This window comes from Tiliqua scincoides, chromosome 6 (assembly GCF_035046505.1).
Source record: "Tiliqua scincoides isolate rTilSci1 chromosome 6, rTilSci1.hap2, whole genome shotgun sequence".
NCBI classification, from domain to species: domain Eukaryota; kingdom Metazoa; phylum Chordata; class Lepidosauria; order Squamata; family Scincidae; genus Tiliqua; species Tiliqua scincoides.
In genome coordinates this window covers 83786910-83810720 of record NC_089826.1, presented here as the reverse complement: position 1 = coordinate 83810720, position 23811 = coordinate 83786910, and the positions used below count along the sequence as shown (strand labels likewise).

The 23811-nt window shown below is 46.0% G+C and overlaps 1 protein-coding gene across 1 annotated transcript in view; it reads left to right on the top strand.

The window, feature by feature from the left end:
• PPP2R2C (protein phosphatase 2 regulatory subunit Bgamma) overlaps nucleotides 1-23811 on the top strand; it is a 100132-nt gene that overhangs the window by 47521 nt on the left and 28800 nt on the right. The window contains exons 3-5 of the mRNA XM_066631839.1: nucleotides 19178-19275; nucleotides 20141-20306; nucleotides 23568-23680. Coding sequence (XP_066487936.1) covers nucleotides 19178-19275; nucleotides 20141-20306; nucleotides 23568-23680 — 377 coding nt within the window. The remainder of the gene's footprint in view (nucleotides 1-19177; nucleotides 19276-20140; nucleotides 20307-23567; nucleotides 23681-23811) is intronic.

The following is a 23811-nucleotide window of genomic DNA, read 5'->3' as shown; positions in this document are numbered from 1 at the left end:
TCTAACCAGTACTGATGCAGCATGGCCAGTGTGGCCATGCTTAAGAACATAAGAACAGCCCCACTGGATCAGGCCATAGGCCCATCTAGTCCAGTCTCCTGTATCTCACAGCGGCCCACCAAATGCTCACAGCGGCCCACCAAATGCTTCATCTTAAGCTAGTAGTGGTGAAGCTAGAGGTCTCCTTGAGGTGAGGGACATTTGTCTCCTTACCCCAGTGAAAGCCCCAGCCTGCACAATGGGTGTACTTGGACCTGCTAAATAGCTGTCGCAAGTCCGGGTTGGGCTGTGTCAGGATTTCAGGCCTGGTGAAGGGGATAGGATACAACGTTGGCGGCTGCCGTAAATCCTGCCCCTCCTATCTGCTCACCCCACTCCACCCTCCCCCTGCCCTGTTACACTTGCAACATCTGAGATCAGTGCTAGCGAAGATCAGGATTGTGCCAACAGGTTAGTTGGCAACCTTCAGTCTCGAAAGACTATGATATCGCACTCTGAAAGGTGGTTCTGGAACAGCGTCTAGTGTGGCTGAAAAGGCCAATCCGGGAGTGACAATCCCTTCCACACTGGGAGCAAGTACAGTCTGTCCCTGGTCTGTCTCCCTGGCTATGGGCCTGCCTTCTTTGCCTCTTAGCCTCAGACTGTTGGCCAAGTGTCTCTTCAAACTGGGAAAGGCCATGCTGCACAGCCTGCCTCCAAGCGGGCCGCTCAGAGGCCAGGGTTTCCCACTTGTTGAGGTCCACTCCTAAGGCCTTCAGATCCCTCTTGCAGATGTCCTTGTATCGCAGCTGTGGTCTACCTGTAGGGCACTTTCCTTGCACGAGTTCTCCATAGAGGAGATCCTTTGGGATCCGGCCATCATCCATTCTCACGACATGACCGAGCCAACGCAGGCATCTCTGTTTCAGCAGTGCATACATGCTAGGGATTCCAGCACGTTCCAGGACTGTGTTGTTTGGAACTTTGTCACAACAGGTTAGTATTGTTATATAAAGTGGTGCATTGTATAAAGTGGTGGTTGGACTGATGCCTTGCTGCAGGAGTTCCATGCAACACTGCGTTCCATGACATCCAGCGTACACTTACCATTGGAGAGTTTACGTGCATTATGTTCTGGACCCAGTGGACTCCACAAACATAATGACAGGTTTACAATACATGGCATACCTTTCTGACTGCAATAAAAAGCCCCAGGGGACCAAAGGAACAGCTAAGCCTTTCCTCCTCAGTGTCTATGATTAATTTTTGCTATAAGCTCACTGGTATCAGGCACTGTGCTGGCTTTAGTGTGACAGAGCTGGCTGCGATTCAGACACACATTAGTTGGGTCACTGACTGGTTGCTATGGTAGTCAGCCTGCTCTAACCAACCTACTTCCTTTTTTGATGATTCACCATAATCGCAAATTCCTTGTGCATACTCTACGCCATTTGCTGTTTACCGGAATAAAACTGAAGCCAGCGACTGCTGATATATGGAAGCTGTAAGAGAGAGGCTTTGATTTATGAAGATATGTGCACAGAGCATCTGAACCAGTAACGAGGCTCTGTAAGAACTGAATTAAATCTAGAAGTGGAAGAAACATGCCAGCCTTGGCTGCTTCCACTCTCCAATGCTCTAGCTCAGGGCTCTCCAGTCCCTGTCCTGTGGGCCAGATCTGATGCCATGCCTTTTCCCTCTCCTGCGTGAATGGTGCTTACCGTTCCACAGGGGAGCCGTCCTTCCTCGCCACTGATCTCCCCCAAACGGAGCTCTGGCCTGTTGCTTCCGGTTCTGTCACCCCAGCAGCCAATGTGTCCGGATTTCTGGTCAGGCGCAGTGAGTTGGAGCTCAGTTTGGGAAAGAACAGTGGTAGTGAAGGATGGCTCCCTGGTGGAATGGTAAGTGCCGGTCGCACTGGGGACATCTTTCCCATTGCTGAGCAGTTTCCAGTTTGGAGACTGCTGTTCTAGCTCAGCACTCTCCTGCCTTCTACATGTCCTCTTCTCTCTGCCCCCCTCTTCCTTTTCAATCCAGGGAACGGGAGGAGGAATAGTAGTATGGAGGCAAGCAGACAGTCAGAGGAGGACACAACCCACAGGCATCACTAGAGTCAGCAGCACCTGGGTGGTAATGTTATGATGTTGCAATGTTGCATGATGTTGCAACAGCTGGGTTCTCCCATAGGATGAGGTGGTAGTGGTAATGGCTTTGCAATGTCACAGCCCCGATCCTTCTCCTTTGGAGGCTCAGGGCCCATTTCTATCCAACTTTCCAGCACTGGGGCAGCCACAATGCAGCCCCAAGGTAAGGGAACAAATGTTTCCATATCTGAAGGGGGCCTCTGTGACTGCTGCCCCACCACAAAATGCAGCATGCCCCATTGGCAGTAAACTGGATAGGATTGGGCACTCAGCCAATAAAGTAAGTAGATTTGGAAGGCATATTTTTTCTCCCTGAAATATTTTTAAAATATTTATTTGGCCCCACAGAGTCTGAAGCAGTAGCGTAGCTAGAAGGGGTGCAAAGCGCTAAGTTTTGCAAGCGCCTGAGGGCGTTGTGCAAGGGGCCCCTCCCCCTCCCCTTTGGAGCCACTCTTGACAGCAAGAGCAAAATGGAGGCAAATGCCTCCATTTTGCTCTCACCGTCGGGAATGGCTCCGAAGGGGAGGGGCCCCTTGCACAGCGTCTTCAGGCGCCTGCAAAACTTAGCGCTTTGCACCCGCTCAAGCTATGCCACTGGTTCTAAGTTATTTTATTTCTGTGGATTCTTCATCCTGGATGATGAATGCTGATCATGGCAGAATGGTCAAAAGACTACATCGGTCAGGTAAATTCTCGCCCCTAGCAACTCTAAATGCCAAGCATTTTTGCATTAATTAGGTACAGTGTACTTTGCGCCAGCTAAATTTCATAGGGAGACTAGAAAGCTTGCTGTCAACTGAAGTAAAGGACCAATGTTCTTTTTAATGAAAGTGTAATTTCAACAGCTTGGATCATAATACAGGTTGGGCATCCCTTATCCAAAGTGCTTGGAACCAGAAGTGTTTCTGATTTTCCCCATATTTTGGCATACTTGTAAATGCGTAATGAGAGATGCACCATGGATGCTGATGCAGCACCAGAAAAACACTGCTTCAGGAAAGGGGGGGATAGGATCCGGCATGCACCATTGCTGTTAGATCCACCCCTTCCCACAGCTTCCCAGCCCCATTATACCTCCCTCCCCACCCATTCTCCCCTTTCCTCCCCATTCCATCCTCCTCCTGCTTCTCTTGCTGACTTACCTGCTATGGTGGGTGCCAGGAGAGCCTTTCTGCCGGCATCACAGCAGTGTGCTACTCAATCTGCTGGCAGAAAGCATTTTATAGCACTTTTCAGCAGTGGCCAGAATCAGAACACATTTTTCCACTGCCAGCCAGCCCTGATAGGACTGGGCTGTGAGTACACAGAGGCCAGTGCTCCCATCTGAATTCACTGAGGATGATCCACCAGTGAGTGAGCATTGATAGTGCCTGGATAAGTAAAAGGGTTCACTGAATGAAGCAGTGACATTTGTAGAACAGAGAATGCTTCATTAAGCCCTGTGTGAATTAAAATGTACAATCTGCTCACAATACCCTTGACGCAATCCATTCAGACAATGTAATTACAGTTTACATGCAATTCAGTTCATTTTGTGTACCTTGCACTGTAGTTTACACATATGTTGTCGTCACCAGGATGGAAGAACAGAAAGGGAGGCAGTCGCTAACTGATGGGCATCTGAGTAGATTGAAATGAAGCAATTCATTTCTCCCTTGCTTTCTGAATTGTTGGGTTTCAGATGCAGTTAGTCCTGGCAGCAGTTTTTAGCCTATGCTCATTACCCAATTAGCAGTTCTCTTGAATTCTGCGTTTCACTGTTTCTATGAAACCATGTAATCAGCATCTCCATGTCTTCTTCCTATTGATGTTCAAAATTTGCTTTTCTGCATCACTTTCAATATTATCTATGTCAATGTTTCTCAGACTGTGGGTCAGGACCCACTAGGTGGGTTGCGAGCCAATTCCAGGTGGGTCCCCATTCATTTCAATATTTTATTTTTAATATATTAGAATTGATGCTACCATGGTATGTGACTGTACTTTTAACAGGCTACTATGTATATGCTTTTAACAATGACAGTAAATGGAACTTACTCCTGGGTAAGTGTGGGTACGATTGCAGCCTAGGATTGTCAAAACTTTTCCTGCTTGATGATGTCACTTCTAGCCATGACATCACTTCTGGTGGGTCCTGACCGATTCTTATTCTAAAAAATGGGTCCTGGTGCTAAAAGTTTGATAACCACTGATCTATGTTTTCCAGAATAGCACTTTTTCTGTGCTTTAAAGTTGCTTACCAAAACATTCAGCACATTCTGACGGGGAAAATCGTTCTGTCTGCACCACCAGTGACTTAGGGTCTAGGCAGCCACAAAATATGAATCGCTGAGAGGCAACAGAACGTAATAACTTGTTTGCTAAAGATAATTTATATAGGAATAACAGAGAGCTGATAGAGGACTCTGCCATCACTGGGTAAGGAGATTGCTGAGGTTTTTGTAAATGTTTCAAAAGACGATGGTCAGAAATTATGACTACAACCAGCCTTCATACATAATGTGCAGAATAAACACAGTGAATATTAGAAATAAATTCTGGTGATCTCTGAAATGGTCACCCATTCTGATATTTTGAATCAGAAAGAGCAGTAAAAGTTACATGGATCTGAACTTCTCATTTTTATTTATTAAAATCTATACAGCTTTGGCCACCTCTGGATTTGCATATTTATATATAACTAATAGAGGTGTTCTTTCCCTCTGTCGTCCTTCTTTGCCGCTGTGAGATACAGGAAGCTGGACTAGATGGGCCTATGGCCTGATCCAGTGGGGCTGTTCTTATGTTCTTATGTTCTTTGTTCTCCTTCGGATTGCAGGTTCCTTAAAACTGGGAGCTACTCCCCCCCCCCCAAGACATTTGTTGCTCAGTAAAATTGCTATATGGATTTATGGTGCAGATAACAGTGTCATGATGGCAATATTGAATAATATAGGGCAGGGGCCTCCAAATATTTTGGCCAGAGGGCCACATGAAATATCTGGTACAGTGCTGAGGGCCGGAAAAAAATTTAAATATAAAATTTAAATAAATGAGAGATGGAACTTAAATGAATGAATGGGCTCATTCGGCCCTCAGAACACCCTCCAGATGCAATTGGAGCACAGCTCTGCCACATCTGGCCCCCGGGCCGGGTTTTGGAGACCCCTGATAAAGGGTCTTGAATTCAAAATTGGATTGAATTGAATGAGATTGAAGTTTTCTAGGGCTGCAGTCCTGTAAAGCAGTGTTTCTCAAAGTGGTTTGGGATCCACTAGTTGAGTTGTGAGCCAATTTAAAGTGGATCATGTAGCACCTAACTCAGCTGCTATTGAAAACACAGTGCTGAAAATACAGGGTACAGAGCTGCTGGGCAGGGCAAGGTCTGCATTCTGCTTTGACTTCCAAGTTGGAATGTTGGAATTCCAAGCTATACAAAATCACAGCTTGAGCGGGCTGTGTAATGGAACCTTTGATCACAGCTCAGTTTTGAAGCCTAAATTGATGATATCACTTCCAGCCATGACCAGGTTAATGGCATCACTTGCCAGGTTAATGACGTCACTTCCAGTGTGTCCCGACAGATTGTCATTCTAAAAAGCGGGTCCCAGTGCTAAAAGGTTTGAGAACCACTGCTATAAAGATTACCTGGGTATAAGTCCCACTGAAGTCAGTGGGATTTACTTCTGGGTAGATATGTATAAGTTTTTACTATTGGTTCCTTACAGACATTCATTAGGGTAAAATTCATGCACATTTGGGGAGGGGGGAGTGACGTTGTGGTAGCAGGTTCTGCCTCAACCTAAGTTCTATATATTCATCCAAATGCCAATAGAGGGTCCTTCATGTACATCTGTATGAATGGTGGCTCTATACCAAGGTTCTGATGAGGGTGCTTGTTACAGTCTAACTTATCCTTGATCTCAGAGGGTAAAGTAGATGCTTGATAATGAATAATTTTAATTTGATCGTGTAACAGATATCTCAAACTTTCCATTCTGGAGGGCACTGTCCTTTCTCTGGTTTCAGCAGATGACCTTTGTGGTTTTAGATGGGTGAAATGGGCAGCAAAATGGCAGGTGCGCTTCAATGTCAGTAAGTGTAAAGTCATGCACATTGGGGCAAAAAATCAAAACTTCACATATAGGCTGATGGGTTCTGAGCTGTCTGTGACAGATCAGGAGAGAGATCTTGGGGTGGTGGTGGACAGGTCGATGAAAGTGTTGACCCAATGTGCGGCGGCAGTGAAGAAGGCCAATTCTATGCTTGGGATCATTAGAAAAGGTATTGAGAACAAAACGGCTAATATTATAACGCCATTGTACAAATCTATGGTAAGGCCACACCTGGAGTATTGTGTCCAGTTCTGGTCACTGCATCTCAAAAAAGACATAGTGGAAATGGAAAAGGTGCAAAAGAGAGTGACTAAGATGATTACTGGGCTGGGGCACCTTCCTTATGAGGAAAGGTTACGGCGTTTGGGCCTCTTCAGCCTAGAAAAGAGACGCTGGGGGGGACGGACATGATTGAGACATACAAAATTATGCATGGGAAGGATAAAGTGAATAGAGAGATGCTCTTTACACTCTCACATAACACCAGAACCAGGAGACATCCACTAAAATTGAGTGTTGGGAGGGTTAGGACAGACAAAAGAAAATATTTCTTTACTCAGCGTGTAGTTGGTCTGTGGAACTCCTTGCCACAGGATGTGGTGACAACGTCTGGCCTGGATGCCTTTAAAAGGGGATTGGACAAGTTTCTGGAGGAAAAATCCATTACGGGTTACAAGCCATGATGTGTATGTGCAACCTCCTGATTTTAGAAACGGGCTATGCCAGATGCAAGGGAGGGCACCAGGATGGGGTCTCTTGTTGTCTGGTGTGCTCCCTGGGGCATTTGGTGGGCCGCTGTGAGATACAGGAAGCTGGACTAGATGGGCCTATGGCCTGATCCAGTGGGGCTGTTCTTATGATCCAAATATATTTATTCAGTTTTAGGTTATAAGTTTTACTCCATTGACAAGGAGATTGGGAACCCTATCTTGGTACAATCAATCATTGATCATGCCAACAAAAAACTAACTTTCTCCTGACTAATGGAAGTAGACATATATATGAAAAGGGAGCTCATTTGCGGCATGGCACAATTGCCAGAAATGCCAAATATGATGAATGAGAGAAATTTTTTAAATGAGAAATTAATAAAAAATGTTTATATAATTTCTCAGTATTATTCCAGTGACCAGAGGAACTCAACAAGTAAAATGTGCTTAGTTAAAGTTGTAAAACAACAGTTGCCTACAAAAATAATAGTACTGCACTAATATAATGTTCAGGGCAACCAATTTAGAATTGGGCAACCCAATGCTAGGCTGCCCTACTGCTGGCCCTATAGCTGCAGTGCCAGCAGTGAGTGTTGCAAATGTGCCATAAAGCACACTGCTGCAGGAGTCCTGGCCACTGGCGAAGAGAAGATGAGCTCCTAGTGGCACGGGGACGTGGGGAGGGTGGCAGGAGGGCAGAGGGAAGCATTTCTGGGTGGGGGAGGTAGAATGGGGAAGGACCAGCCCAGGAGGGGAGTGGGACCAGAAGAAGCCTCCACTACTGGCCAAATCCAATCACCTGCTCGAAAGCCCGACATGGGGTTTCTTGAGTATGTGCCAGTGATTTAGCTGGCACTGACTTGAGCAGCTCCGTTGACCACACCGGGGCCTTACTTGGAGTAAGGGGACAAATATCCCCTTCCCCTGAGGAGACGTTCAGCCTGCTCGGATCCAGCACAGGATCTGGTAGTAGCCATTTGGAGCTGCCGCTCCTGAGCGGGATGGGATAGGATTGGGCCCTAAGCAGTGGCATCGCTGGGGGGGGGGGTTCGGGCTACACCTGGTGATGTGCACAGGGGGGATGACACCACCACTGGCCAAAATTTTTAAAATTTTGGTATTTTTGAATAATATCATCATGTTATATATAATTTGATGCATAATTCCATGCAAAATGCAATGAAACAAGCCGTATTAAAGCTCTATACTATGAAAAGTTATAGCCAAAAAACCACCAGAGATGGGGCAATGATGCATCACCACACCCACCACCCAGGGAATTGCCCCACCCACTGCATGGGAGGAGGTCCATTATGGGGGTGACGTGCTGGCTTCTCTCACTGGGTTATGCAAACCATAGCAGCACCGCTGGCCCAGAGATCCAACTTAGCAGTATGTTTTCCATAACATATCTGCAGCTTGTAGGTCAGCTATAATTTGAGATATTTATAGACAAACAAATGGAAGTGACATATTATCTGTGTAGGCTTCTGACCAGCCTAGTAAGGATTTCGACATCCTTGTTGGCATCCTTCAGTCTCAGAAGACTATGGTATTGCGCTCTGAATGGTGGTTCTGGAAAAGAGTGTCCTCCAGAGCACAAAGCCTGGGTAGAGTAGATATGGAGGATAGACTGTTACCCATGCAGCAAATCCCCCCTCTCCACGTCGCTGAAATGGTCCAATGGAAAGGCAGAGGCCAACACGGTTGGTTCCAGCGGCGTCGCAGGAGTTGCCAGAACGTGACTGTGTTCAGCCATGAACTGCCTCAGGGACTCCGGCTCTGGATTTTGCCTGGAGGTTGACTCCTGAAGTCTTTTCCATAACCGGATGTAGCCACAAGGCAGTGGAGGTTTGGGATCAGAGTTTTCCTTCTCTCAGATGAGCTGCCTTCCCAGGCTAACGAGTCCCATCTACCCGGTGGCTGTTTAGTCGCCTCTTACGACAAGTACAGCCAAACTGAGGGCCTATTCTTATCCCCAGCCCCCAGGGGTAGATTTCGACATCCAGGCTGGCATGAAAGGCAAAGCAATATAAAACAGTATATCATGGAAAATGCTGGATGTATTTATTTGTAGATGTCTGTTGAAGATTCGTAACATATTTTTCTTCACTTCTGAAAGAATTAAAAATATGCCAGCTTGGAAAATCTTGGCATACCTTTCATGTCGGTTTCCTCACCGAAGGAATTCAGGCAAAACCTGTATAGTAATATAGAACAATAATGTAAGTATGATTTATTAACTGACATGTTAAAATATTGGCCGCAAGTGTGATGGGTCAAATAATGTTCAAATCAAGTAGCAATATGTTTCTCAGTGCTTGCTGTTTGCTTTTCCTGAATTGTGCATTGGAGGGGCTCCAAAATGGGGTGAAGCTGCAGCAGGGGCCAGGGGATGAGGTCTTTGCCTTCACCAGAGTTTTTACCCCAATTGCACTCCTCCCCATACGCAGTATTTTTCATTAGGGAATGAAAACTTCCATTGACTTTCAGTGGGCTGCTCTCTGGTACGTTTGCAGGGGTGACCACACAAGAAGTTATTTTTTTCCATTTCAAGCTGATATTTGGCACAAGCCTTCATTACTCCTGCAAAAATCTCATTTACTTTAATGAAATAGGAGCTTGGTAGGTTGCACTGATTGCTTGTGAAAGCATTCTGGGTTGTTTGGTTTTCATAAATGGAGATTGCATCATAACTTAATTTTAAATCTATTTACATTTATCAGAAACTTCACGTCTGATGGGATGGATGGAACCAGTTTCTTTAATTATTTATTCATACATTCAAAGATTTGTATCCTGCCTTTTCAGTTCCAGAAATGGAGCCTTTTTAAATAACTTTGGACAGAATTACCAGGTGCCTTCAGATTAAGATAAGATTCACTCACCTATGGGAAAATTAATATTCTTCTTCTTGTGTCCTTCTTGCCATGATATAGTGGAAAATTAATATTCAGCTTCAGTTGTGTGATATTTTACATAATGACATATTTGCACTTTATGTCAATATCTTTATAGACATAGACTGACATGTGCAATCAGGAGAGCCGCACCTGTATTTCAGTCCTGCCAACTGGAAGATTTAATTTTCATATTTTTCAGCTACAAATGTTGACTCCACAAATGTTGTGGAGTACAAATGTTGACTTGTTGATATCCAAGAATATACGAACAGAATACCTTAAAATGTTGAGCATGGACATAGGGCTTGTTATTCAAATTTTGGAGGCTGTCGTGCTGAACACACCGATCTAGTTGTAAATCGAGGTGGGATTTACTAGTGGGATTCACACACTCATTTACTACTACGTAGGAATGCATAGCATTGCACTGTAAGACTGTTTGACGTTTACAGGCTAAATACAGTTTTTACCAACCATCAATTCCGAGTAATTGCATAGAGTTGCAGCCTTATTTCAATAACATGTTAGTCCAGGGATGTCAAACATAAGACCCATGGGCCAGACATGACCCCTGGAAGCTCACTCCCTGTACCGCCCTTTCAGCAGCGCCCGTTCTGTTGAGAAGAGAGAGAGGCCTCAAAAGGCAAGGAATGCCACAGGGGAAGGTGCAGACCAAAAGGAGTGAGACAGGAAGATTCTGCCAAGGTGTTGGGAAGCCCAATTATCACTCAGGCCACCCTTTCAGCAGCACCGCTTCTGCTGTGGCGTCACTTTGTGGAGCACCTGCAAATAATTGGGCTCTCCCAATTGGGCTCTCCCATATCTTGAAAATATGATCAAAATCTGCATATTTTCTCTTCTGTCACTGTGACTAATGAGTTCCTACATGAGAACAAAGTACAGAACAAAGCCCTCCTTATCCACGGTTTCCACCCCCACGGATTTGACTCTGGAGGACTTCAAGGATGTCCCACATCTCAGAGGTTCTCCTGGATGCTTCGGAGAGGCACTTACGGTTGCTGGTGTGGAATTTAACTATCCACAGATATTGTTATCTGCGAAGGGCTCTAGGAACGGATCCTCATGGATGCTCAGGGCCCACTGTACTTTTTTCTGGCCACCATCTGCTTAATGACATCACTTCCTGCTTAATGATGTCATTTCTGGCCCTCAGCAGGCACCATGAATGCTATTTGGCCTGCTGTTTGAAATGGGTTTGGTGCCCTGTATTAGTTATTGAGCATTGGCTCTTAGTTCAGTTTGTCCTGTGGGATGCTCATTTCAAGAGCCCCATGGCACAAGAACAGAGCACAAGGGGCCGTCAATTTACAATAAAATCACTTTACAATGGGCAGTCCATAGTAAAACACTATATAATAAGTTATTATAAGTTATAATATAAGTTATTATAATATATGTTATTATTTCACTATAAGTTGTTCATTTTATAATGGGCTCACGATTGCCAACATCAGAACCACATGAGAGATAGACAAGCTTCTCAGAGATGCGAATACAAGTGTTTAGTAGCTTATTGGCCAATAGCAGCATTTTTAACATTGTGACGGTGTGTATGAAAGAAAGGATACAGCCATGCAATTTGTGTTTTATAATTACACCATTGTGTAATAACCAGAGAGACAACACTCATTTAAAAGCCTGAGTTAAAAGATGGTGCATCAATGCCATTTATGCTGCTTCTAGCTTTTCAGAAAGATCAACAGCGCAATCCTATCTTAGGCTGAAACAGGCAGGCCAGGAAGCTTGTGCTGCATCCAGTGCAAGATAGGGCTCCAAAGTGGCTCAGCCAGAGGCAGAGGAAACTTTTCCCCTTCCCCCTCAGTAAGCCACTGCAGTCCCTATGGGTCTCCTTGGACTTGACACCACTTAATAAAGGTGGCGCAAGTCCGGGAAGAGCAGAGCGGCTTGAAGCCACTCCATGCTGCTCTGGAATGGGGGTTGGGATCCAGCATGAGCTGGGTACCAACCCTGACTCCCATTCCCCACCCACCTGCCCCCAGGACCACCCTCCCCTCACTCTAGAATGCCTCCCTCCGCCTCCTCCCTGCCCATCCCAGAGTCTTGCGTCGGCCAAGCTCAGCCGATGTAAGGCTCCCCCACAAAGTTGGTTCGGAGGCTGGATTCAGCCTCCGTAGGCCGGCGTGCGTCCTTGCACTGGCCTATCCGACTCATGGGGAGACGCAAACGTGCTTTACGACACATTTGTGACCCTCCTGGGCTGGCACGAGGGATTTGTGCTGGCCCAACAGCAACTCAGGATTGCGCCCCAAGAAGCTTAATATAAGCATCAGTGCATAGAAAGGAGCTGAGTTCGATTTCTGCCGTTGTTTTTCTCTGCTCATTTTTTGGTGTACACATTTCTTTTATATTGCAAGCAGGATGGCATTAATCTCAAAGTGCAAATTAGCTTTGTGTGATGTTGTCATGTCAGCATCTGGGCCCAGGCCGGGCTGTTTCATAACCATCAGTTCCTACTGCGTTTCATCTGAGTTTCACCTCTTCCTAATCCAATTATTCACAAGGATCCTTGGGGGCTCTGTTAATGGGCATCTGAAGCCATAAATGCTAATGAAAGTGCGCTGCATTGCTGCTGTACAATTAAGTGAATGTGGAACACCCTTCAGATAATTAAATTCAGAATCCTTTGCACTGTTCTTGCCTTGTGGGGCATAGAAAATATTCTCCATCCTATTCAGTATATTCTCCATCCATTCAGTATAAATCGCTGAAAATGCTTTCTCAAGAGCAGTCGTGCACTCACAGCAGATAAGCAACTGCAGTCTTTTCAGTGCTTTGAAACAACATAGCAAATAATCATTTTTCGCTATTACAGAAGAGACCTCGTATGACTTACAGCCCAATCCTATCCCCCTCCCACCAGCCCATAACATGCAGCAGCACTGCTGGGGCAAATACTGCATTCTAGGTGGGGGGGGGGGTGCATCCAGACAGTTGTTGGGAGGTAAATAAGACCTTTTCTTACTTAATCTCTGTAGACTGTTTGGCCTCAAATGGGTCTCCTTGGATCTACACCAGTTATTTTGCTGGTAAAAGTCCAAGGAGACTAGGGGTGTTTCGCAGTGGGAAAAGGGGGATCAGTGGCGTAGGTAAGGAGGGGACAGGAGAACAGGGCCCCAGGGACCTCACTGTGAGGGGTATCAAGTTATCCTCAACACACAGAGCAGCTCAACACTCAGAACAGTTGTGCACTGCTCTGAGCGGCCAAATACTTTTTCTCATGGGAACCACTCTGAGTGCCCGCGACCCAGAAGTAATTGGCGGTGACATCATCATGTCACCACAATTATGTCCTGCTCAGGCACTTGGGGGTGATGTTGAGCATCACATTCCCAGGTGCCAGAGGGACTATGTACACCCGTGAGGGGGATGGGATCTCTGTGTGCACCACTGCTGGCAAGATCCTTGCCCTCCTGCCCCTAAACTGCTCCCTATCATGCCTTTACCCCATCCTGAACCACCACCACCCCCAACTGCCCCTGTTACTGACCTGCCTGCTCCAGTAGGGTATCTGGGAGCTGCTGTCGGGTACACAGGACCTCTGGCTGTTTGCACCAGCAGCCCTGAAGACCACTATGGCGTTGGAACATTTGTGCCAGTGCCCTGGGCGTTACGGTGGCAGATCGCGAGATCCATCACCATTAGGCCCTCATAGGGTTGGGCCATCCATTTGTGTTACCATTCAATTAATCTTAGTGTTGAGTGGAGTTGAGGAAAACCAACAGCAGCCACATGACTGATAAGATGCGAGTAGACTCTTATCAGTGTGGTGTTAAGGTGGCAACTCTATGCATGGACTCTCCTTCCAGGCTTCCACGCTCACATTCACGCTACCTGCCTGGTTGATCCACCTGCCGCCACATCATTCTCTTTTCTTACTCAGTCTCCAAGGAGAGTGAGCAAAAGGAGAACAGGGGCTGTGGGGGACAGTCCAGTAAGTAGTGCAGGCACCTCAATGCGCCATGTTAGAGTCCCCACCTTCTCGCTGTCGGAGCCATTCTGGGCAGTGATGGCAAAGCAGCTGCTTCAGAGTAAACATGCTTAGGACCAAACAGTGTTGAATAATGTTTCAACCTGCAGGTCACCCAGTGAATTGTTTGATACTGTTTCTAATAATTCTCCCTCTGCTGAACAAATATTTGAATGAAATGTATTTCGATCTAAGAAATCAGATATTCCCCCCCCCATTTTTTCCCGTGCTCTCATGTAAATCACATCTTGTTTATATATTTTCCTAAAAATAGTGGCTATCTGAGAAGTTCCCATCTTTGAGAGGAAGAATATACTCATTGACAAAGTGTATAATTGATTTTTGGTCCTTATTACCTTGCACTGCAATGGCCTCCCAGTAGAGAATGATGATGCTACTACAGATGTCTGAGAGTGCTTTCCTGCAGAGTATGATAATTGAAGTCTATAAAGTCTCATCAGACTTTTCACTGTTTCCAATTAGTACTAAGCAGCCCCTCTCAGCCCTGTGTGGCTTTACTTTCATTCTTGCCTTCATTTGTTTTAGCAGCTGTCTCCTAGATTGTGTTACTTATTCAAAAGCCAAATGAAGAATGTGAGGTGCTCAGTAATGGCTGACTTTCCCTTATAGATTACTACCAGTTTAGAGAAACGGAAAAATAACAATCTGTACTGCACCAACACTCTGGTTTATAGTGAGCATTAAGTTTGAAACATTTGTTTAATAGGGTCCTTTGTTGTGCTACAAGCAGTGGTGTAGCTAGAGGGGGTACCAAGCACTAAGTTTTTCAGGGAGCCTTACTGTGGCGTGCAAGCGGCCCTTTCTCCTCCAGAGCCATTCCAGGTGGGTGGAGCAAAATGGAAGTGAAATTAATTTCTAATTAATTTAAAAAGCAGTTTCGGAGCTGTGTGGCTCCTTTTTGCCCCCCCCCCACCAGGAATGGCTCTGAAGGGAGGGGCCGCTTGCCCACCCCCTGCCAGGCTGAGTGCTCAGTCCCCTCCAGCTACACCACCGGCTTGCTGAGAAGCAGTAATGTTGTGGCCCAAGACTCAATAGTTCAAAATCTACTCAGATCAGAAAGCACCAGGATATTTTCACGAAAGAATTAGGTTCATTCTTCAGAATCTGCAGAATATAGGATTGCAGTCAATTAAACTTAGAAAATGTTGATGCTCATTCCTTGGACTTGCTCCAGCTGATATAATTGTTTATCGCTTACATGTTTTACAGAAGACTCATTTTAAGAAGTAATTGCTGAATCAGGATTTAGAGCTCTTTTTCTAACCACTTAGCAGATAATGTATCTGGGCATCAAGCAGCGCAGCTTCTCCAACTGAAAACCGCGTAACCAAAATGCTTTTATCGTTCCTCGACAGAGTTCACCATCATGGAGAACTCTCCTAGCGTACAGTGTTTGTCTCTGTGGACAAATGTTGTTCCAGAAGGGAGGAGGCTATGAAGAGTGTCAGTGTTGGGGGTGGGGCATTCCAGCATGCTCCCCTTTCCTCTCTATCCACGGTCATTGTCCACCGTTGCATAACTCCTGAATAGGGCTTCATATTTAAAGGGTCTTGCCTGTGAAATGAACTCACTGGCACGACCTGCTGTGGGATTTTGGGTGAGGCAAGTCCAGCCCAAGCATACCTGCTGCCTGGGGCCAGGATTTGGTGCTGCCATCCTGCTCCTAGATCACACCGCCACCTGTTCCTATCAGCTCCCAATCACATCTTCCCACCAGTGCCTGGATTGCACCACCCTTCCAGTAGCTCAAAGTTTGATCCCTCCTGCCTGCCCCAAACCCCACTTACTACCACCATCTCATACTGTTAGGACAGCCACCACCCTTCCCCAACCTACCGCCCTCCATTTAAAAATGCAGAGAGGAAGGGTAAAATAAAGTGGAAGAGTGCAGATGAGCTTTCTAGAATGGCCTCTCTCTACTCCCTCCCTCCCTCCCTCCCGTGCTGCTTAATCCTAAACACATTTGCTCAGAAGTAAGTTTCACTGAATTCAGCAGGGCTTCCTCCCAGCTAAAAGTGGTTAGGATTGCAGCCTTAGTTTTCTTATGCATCAGTGATCCTGGCTAAAAAAATCCCTTTTAAATGTCAGACCTTCTTTCCTATGGTAAGTATTCAAAGGTCAGGTGAATTCCCTAATCCGTGGGTATGAGTGTAGGCGAAGTATCATTAACCTCAGTAAGGATGTGGGCGAAGTGTGCTAAAGTTATTTATTTACTGAGCTGGCATTCTAATCTTTTTGCATAGGCACTCTATAACAGAATAGGGTGTAGTACCTCCTTTCAAATTCCTTCCCAGACCCAGTCCTCCCATACCACTCTCACTAACTTACCTGCTCTGGTGACAATGCAGGAGGGAAGAGTAGCACACTGTCAGAGCACCTTTTACAACTGCTTAATGGCAGTCAGCGGGAGCAGAGGATCCCTACCAATGATGGCTGGTAAGTATAGGATAGGGCTCTTAATAGTTGATACTCTGGCTTGAGCAGAGCACCAGTGGCGTAGCTAGAGGGGGGTGCAAAGCACTAAGTTTTGCAGGGAGCCTCACCACAGCATGCAAGGGGCTCCCCCCCCCTTCGGAGCCATTCCGTTTTGCTCCCATTGCCTGGAATGGCTCTGAAGGGGAGGGGAAGGGGCCCCTGCAAAACTTAGTGCTTTGCACCCCTTCTAGCTACACCACTGCAAAGCACATAATTCATAGCTTTGTAGATCTGCTTCTACCTTTGTTGACGTGTTTTGAATTATATACCAGTCATAAGAAGAGTTGTGATAGAGTGGATAGAGAGATGCTCTTTACTCTCTCAAACAACACCAGAACCAGGAAGAGTCCCAACACTAAAACTGAGTGTTGGGAGAGTAAGGACAGACAAAAGAAAATATTTCTTTACTCAGCGTGTGGTTGGTCTGTAGAACTCCTTGCCACAGGATGTGGTGATGGCATCTGGCCTGGACGCCTGTAAAAGAGGATTGGACAAGTTTCTGGAGGAAAAATCCATTACGGGGTACAAGCCATGATGTGTATGCGCAACCTCCTGATTTTAGAAATGGGCTATGTCAGAAGGCCAGATGCAAGGGAGGGCACCAGGATGAGGTCTCTTGTTATCTGGTGTGCTCCCTGGGGCACTTGGTGGGCCGCTGTGAGATACAGGAAGCTGAACTAGATGGGCCAATGGCCTGATCCACTGGGGCTGTTCTCTGTTATCAGGTGTGCTCCCTGGGCCACTTGGTGGGCCACTGTTTGATACAGAAAACTGGACTAGATGGGCCTATGGCAGTGGTTCTCGAACTTTTCCGGCTCACGCCTCCCCTGATCCTTGTAGCCATTGGCCAGGTTTCCCCATTACAACATCTCACCTCAGTTACCCCCAAAATGGGAATGAAGGTGTTATAATTATACACTAGAAACAAACAAACAAACAAACAAAACAGCTGCCAGCACTCTGAGGCTGCAATCCTAACCCCACTTTCCTGAGAGTAAGTCCCATTGAACAAAATAGGACTTACTTCTGAGTAGACCTAGCTAGGATTGTGCCTTTTGTCTTACAATAGCAGCCAACAGAGTTTCCCTGCCCCCCAAGGAGGCAGGAGGAAAAAGGGGGTGGCTGAAAAGGAATGGGGATTTTTATTTTTAATCAATTTTTGAGACAAAGCCATCAAGAGTGGATTTTTTTCTTTTTTGAAGGGGGAGGAAAAAGAGAAAGGTGAAGATCCTTCATTAAGCTGACACAGACCCCAAGCCTATGTAGGTCTGCTCAGAAGTAAGTTCCATTCAAGTCAATGGGGCTTACTCCCAGGAAAGTGTGGAAAGGATTGCAGCCACACAGAGCAAGATTACAACTCACCCCAAAGTAGATTGGGGGTGCTCACACACATACACCCCAGCAGATGCCACCCCATTCCCCCCAGGCAAGACGGAGGAATGCAGGCTGGGGCATTTGGACACCCGCCCCCAAGAGCAGGCTGGCTTCCTCCTTAGCTGAGCTGCTCTTCCCTCCCAGTTTGAAGCCTGCCAGGAGCACACCCTGTGCTGATGAGATGCAGCACCTTCGCACTCTTCTCTCCTCCCCTCCAGCCTTGACCAATCCCAGGATGAGGGGCACACTGGGAAATGTAGTCCTTGGGGTGAGGTTGCACATGGAGAGAGCTCCATGACGAGATGCAGCACCTCTGCCTGCCCAGCCAGCCTTCTCTCCCACCTCCCCCCACCATGTTTCACACTGCCCCACCCATCTCACCTCACACTGCCCCACCCACCTCCTTCTCAGCCTCGGAAAAGCAGCAAATCAGGAGGCAGCACCTGCAGCTGAGCTGAGCAGCTGTGGCTACCTCTCTCCCCAGATGCCTCATGAAGCCCCTGTCGGCCAACCATACCTCCCTAGGGAGGCAGGACGCACAGATTGAATACCTCGGGCCTGTAGCCTGATCCAATGGGGCTGTTCTTATGATTGTGAATTTTTCCATAAGAAAACCTTATGCTAACCTAGTAGTGCATGCCTTCACCTTCTTCACCACCACTACCAAATTACTTAAGAACAATGAAGATTCAATTGCTATGTTGAATAGCACTGTCAAATCCAAAACATGTCCATATTAGAGTGGATTTGCACATATGGTGGGTGACAAGCGCCTATTCAAAATACCAAAATTAACTTTTGTCATTTGAAGCAAGCAGATGGTACATGGGTTGTATTGAATAGATTTCTCATAGAAGCTTTTGAAAACAGGTCTCTAGTGTTAGTGGCTAATTGTATACTTTTTCACTGAAAAGAAAATGGGAGAAAGAAAATGGAAAGACAGGGAGAGAGGATATATATATCTCGCAAACCAGTTACAAAGGCTTTTGCATTGATCCTGGTGTATTAAGAACACATGTGGGGCAAACTTCTGCATGTTTTGTTGGACCTTTTGTGTGTCAAAGGAGCTTATCCCCTAGTAAGAGTGTTTAGGAGCAGGCTGGAGGTCTTCTGGGGTAAGGGAATATTATGCCTCCATTTTGCCCCCACTGCCCAGAATGGCTCCGAAGGGGAGGAAGAGGGGCTGCTTGCACGGTGTGTTCAGGTGCCTGCAAAACTTAGTGCTTTGTACCCCCTGTAGCTATGCCACTGCTATGAGGAAAATGGAGCTATTGAGATTCAGTTCATGAGAATGTTGTAAGGTCCCTATTTCAATGTATGAAGTGTGAAGAATGCAGACATTCTCCTGGTTCAAAGCTTAGCTCAAGAGCTCCCTCTGTTTCTGTCTTGCAACATACTGTATTTGATATTTTGGCTTTATCTGCCCACACCAATATAATTGCTACTTTCTCTGCTTTTTCTTCCATAGCTGACATTATTTCAACTGTTGAGTTCAACCACACAGGGGAGTTGCTGGCCACAGGGGACAAAGGCGGACGAGTTGTGATATTCCAAAGGGAGCCAGAGGTATGATTTTTTTTTAAAGTATCCCATTATTATCAAAGTATCTTATTACGGTATGTGAGAGGGAGTAAATGCTAATAATTTTTAAACTGATCATGCACTTTCTTGGCTGGCTATAGACCCTCCCCTATTGGGAGAGGATGTCTATCCATGATAGAGCAAATGCAATGCATGTAGAAAGTCCCAGATTCAGCCCTGATGCCTTCTCAAGTTTTGATAGGAAACAGCCCTATCAAAGGCCTTTTTTTGAAAGGAAAAGTGTTTAACAGGACAGCCATAGACAATCATGAGCTAGATGAACCAGTGGTCCAGCACGCTATAAGGCGGCTTCCTATGTAAAACTGTATCACAGAGACAGATATATTTGTGAATCTGCCTTCAACCATCAAAATCAGCTTTCTGGAAAAGGAGTGACTGAAAAAAAAGTTATGGGCATTTTTTTATTGCCTCTCCATCCTGTTGGTTCAGTTAATCTAACAGCAAACCGGGGGGGGGGATTATCAGTATCCCAGACTGCTTGTTTCTGTTTCATATTCTGCCATGGTGCGTGAAATTATGTATCAAGTGAAATAACAAGATTTTAAACATTTTGACCAGTAGTGATGTCACCCCCCATGTGTGTCACCCAGTGTGACTTGCACACCCCACATCCCTGTAGCAACACTAGTGTTGCACTTACTCTGCTGCTCATCACCGCGGACCAAAATGTATATTAAAGCTCCTGCTGTATGCCTCGTTCCCTGTCTGTGCTTTTGGTGCTTTTGTACTGCAGTCATTGCTTTCCCCACTCCCCTCTGGTCCACCTGAAAACAGAGACAAAGCTCTGATGTCGAGAGGTCATGCCTTGTTTCTCCTCTGTTCTTTGCAGAGCAAAAATGAGCCTTACTGCCAAGGTGAGTACAATGTTTACAGCACCTTCCAGAGCCACGAGCCAGAGTTTGACTATTTGAAGAGCTTGGAGATAGAAGAAAAAATAAACAAGATCAAGTGGCTGCCACAGCAGAATGCCGCCCACTCTCTTCTGTCCACGAACGGTAAGACTGCCGGATTAATATAGGACGGTATTGCTTGTCTCTGGAAAGTGGACCTCAGCTATACATTTAGTCAATTACATCTCATTTCTTTAGTGTGCGTTTTCTTTTTCTGTTTTGGTGTGTGAAAATCTCAGAGGTCTCGATTGTTATTTTTGACACACTGTTAGCTGTGCTACCAATCTATGGCTGAACTTTGAAGCACTGAAAAAAAAAAATCTCCCACTATGGTAGCTAAATCTTTGGTGGACATGGGAAAGTCTCTTGCCTACTCGCTAGGCGTCATTGGCTGAATCGCCTGGTTGCATCCAGCAAAATGTAGTCCCTGGACATGGCCCTGAGACTGATAAATCTTGATCAACTGAGAGTGCAATCCAAACTAGATGATCCACTGGCACGCTGGTCCATGAGCCAGCGGAGGGTGTCGCAAACATGCCATAAGGCATGTCACAACACCTGGAGAGTAAATAGTGCTAGCGGGGAGGCCTGTGCTGTCCCACCAATGTTGCATCCAAGCCCCCAGCGGTGGTAAGTGAAGTGCCAAGTGGTCAGGGACTGGAAGATGGCAGTGAGAGGGGGGTTCAGAGGCATGGAGGGGTTGTTTCTGTGTGGTGAAACAGCAGGATTGAAGGAGCAGGCCTCTGCTGTATCCTATCCTACCTTCTAATCCTGAATGCCCTGGAAGGGGCTACTTGGACTTGTGCCAGCTTAATAACTGGTGCAGAGCTGAGTAGCCCTACAGGGCAAGCTGGAGCGAGGTACAGGGAAAAATATCTCTCGCCAGCTCCCAACTAGCTCCCAGACCTCCAACTGGCTCCCAACTTGTGCTGGATCAGTGGAGGCCTTGTGGCCCTCTGCGCCAGCGCTAGTTAGGATTTGGCTATCAATTGGATTATTTGCCATGGTTGAAAAATGCCAGATTAACTCCACAGATAATTTATTTTACATTGGGAGATAATTTACTCTTGTTAAGTTCTGAGGGTTTTGTTTTTTTTTGTTCGCCGTTACTGAACTGTATATAGTCTGCTGCAGTCTAGTTTCTAGACATTCGAACTAAAAGAAAACTGGAGCTAATAATTAAAGGGGAGATGCAGTATTCCTTTATCCTCTTATCTGGTGAGCATTTTTAATTGGGGAAAGAAGAGAATATTAACAATAGCGCTAAATTGTTTCCATTCAGTTTGAAGAATTAAGTGTAGAAGTCACTGAACAATGAAAAACAGAGCTGAACTTTTTTCAGCCTACACATAACCAAGGAAAATAGTATTTAAATTCTAATTGCAACTTTTAAAAATCACTTTGGAGGGTTAGAAAATCGTTGGTGTAGGTGTGCTGAAATCAAAATACGAGTCTGATTGGTAGACAAATGTAATTTTTATAGAATTCTGTTAATGTTCGCATTTCTGGTTTTTGTAGCATCCATCATTGTACATTGAGCCTTTCATTTCAACATTTCTTAGTGCTTTACAGTCATTTATCCATTCAGCATTGCATTTCTTCTGAAAAATAAATGCCAAACTTTGTGAATGTCTTAAGGATCTATATCAAAGTAAATGAACATTTACATGGGTTGCAGTGATAGGCAACTGAAATTTTTCATGACAAAATCTAATCGAGAGAATCTTGAGATATTGTTAAAGCCGCTTGGCTTTCTATTTCTTTGATTCGCTCAAATGCATCTACCTTGGGAAGAAACACATAATGGCAATGCCTTTAGAAATACAAGGGGTTGTAGCCCTGCAGATTTAGGAAAAAAACAAAAACAAATGGAATCACCTTCCAGAATACTTTCTGTCTACTTCAGTTCCTTATTTCCCTCAGACTCTTTTTTTGTAACTTAAAGCTTGGATGCTTCTTTAGCAGGCCAATAGAGGGTCTGCCAGTAGACTGGCTCCAGGTTTCAGGTGGTCCTTGGCAGAGCCATAACTAGGGCAGAATCAGAAGGTCACCTGTCCCTGGTGCTCTACCAAGTGAGGAAGCATGACTTCCCCCAGGGTGCACTCTAGTTGCAGAGGAGACGCTGGTGGTTTTACACCTCCAATGCCTTCTCGGAAGGCTGAGAGCCTCAAGAAGAGAAGGAACAGGGTGTACAAAGCCTATAGTGCCCCTTCCTCTGGGGAGAACCTGGAAGTGATTGCCGACACAAGGCAGTTACTTCTGGGTTCTCCCCAGAGGAGGGGGCAGTCGCTGCGACCACTTGCTGCACTCCATACCTTCTCCTATGGAGGATGGGCTGCCCTCAGCAAGCACCTCCTCCTATGGGGAGAACCTGGAAGTGACATCATGACATCACATGACACCATGATGTCACTGCCCCTGGGTGCCAGGGGAAGTCCATTATGGCTCTGGCCCTTGACAAACTGTTCTCTGGGGACTCGCTCCCTCCTACCTGGGTTGGACCCCAAGAGAGTCTCTTCACTATTCCCACATGGAGGCTGTTGGCCCATAGGTGGTCTCAGGGGTCAGCTACCAGCCTTTCTGAAAGCCTTGAGCTCTCAACAGCAGCCCAGCTGACGCTGCCTCCTGATGCCAGTCCTTGGCTAGTCCACTAGCCAAATCAACAGATATTTGCAGCGCAGCAGAAAACATGGGTATAATCCAGCAGTTCCCAAACTGTATTGCGATGCCCTGGGACATCACAAGGCACTTGCTGGTGCATCATGGGAGGCCCGCCACCCAGCAGGGAGACTGTGCCATGTTGCTCCAAACAGTGTTTAAAGGCTCAGCATGGCAAAAAGAGCTCCAGCGCACAGGTTTCGTGTGCTAGGAAAAGCCCTCCTGTCTGCCTGGCCCCCTTACCTCTGTTCACAGCAGCATTTTGGGCCTCTGAACCCGGAAGTAACTAACGGTAATCATATTGCCGTTCACTTATGGGAGCCTGTGCTCACAGCACTGGTTAGGGGGACGCATGGGTCCCAACAGCTTGGGAAACACAAGTCTAAACTAATACATTCAGGCCCAAATCCTAACCAACCTTTCCTCCCAGACACAGTTGTGCCAATGGGGCATATGCTGCATCCTGCAGTTGGGTGGCAGTCATGGGGGCCTCCTCAAGGTAAGGGAATGTTTGTTCCCTTGTATCAGAGCTGCGTTGCCCTCGCCTCAAGTGCTGGAAAGTTGGTTAGGATTGTGCCTCAATGTGCATGTAATCCTTTGTAGGACAGAAAGGGGGATTTCTAACAGAACAGTTACAGAAATTTTACAAATAAGTTGAAAATGTGAAATGTGCTTTCTAATAACAGTGGTGATTTCTGTGGTTTTAAGATAAAACTATTAAATTGTGGAAGATTACTGAACGAGATAAGAGACCTGAGGGGTACAATTTGAAAGATGAAGAAGGGAAACTGAAAGATCTTTCAACAGTGACCTCACTTCAGGTGAGTGGATGGTCAGATGATAGCTCCTTTTGTTTGTTAATAAGTGTGTCTGCTACCTACCTTAAGTCAACAAAGACCTCTAAACACAAAAGCAAGTGAGGAGACTCTTGCTGTATTTATTGCATTTATAT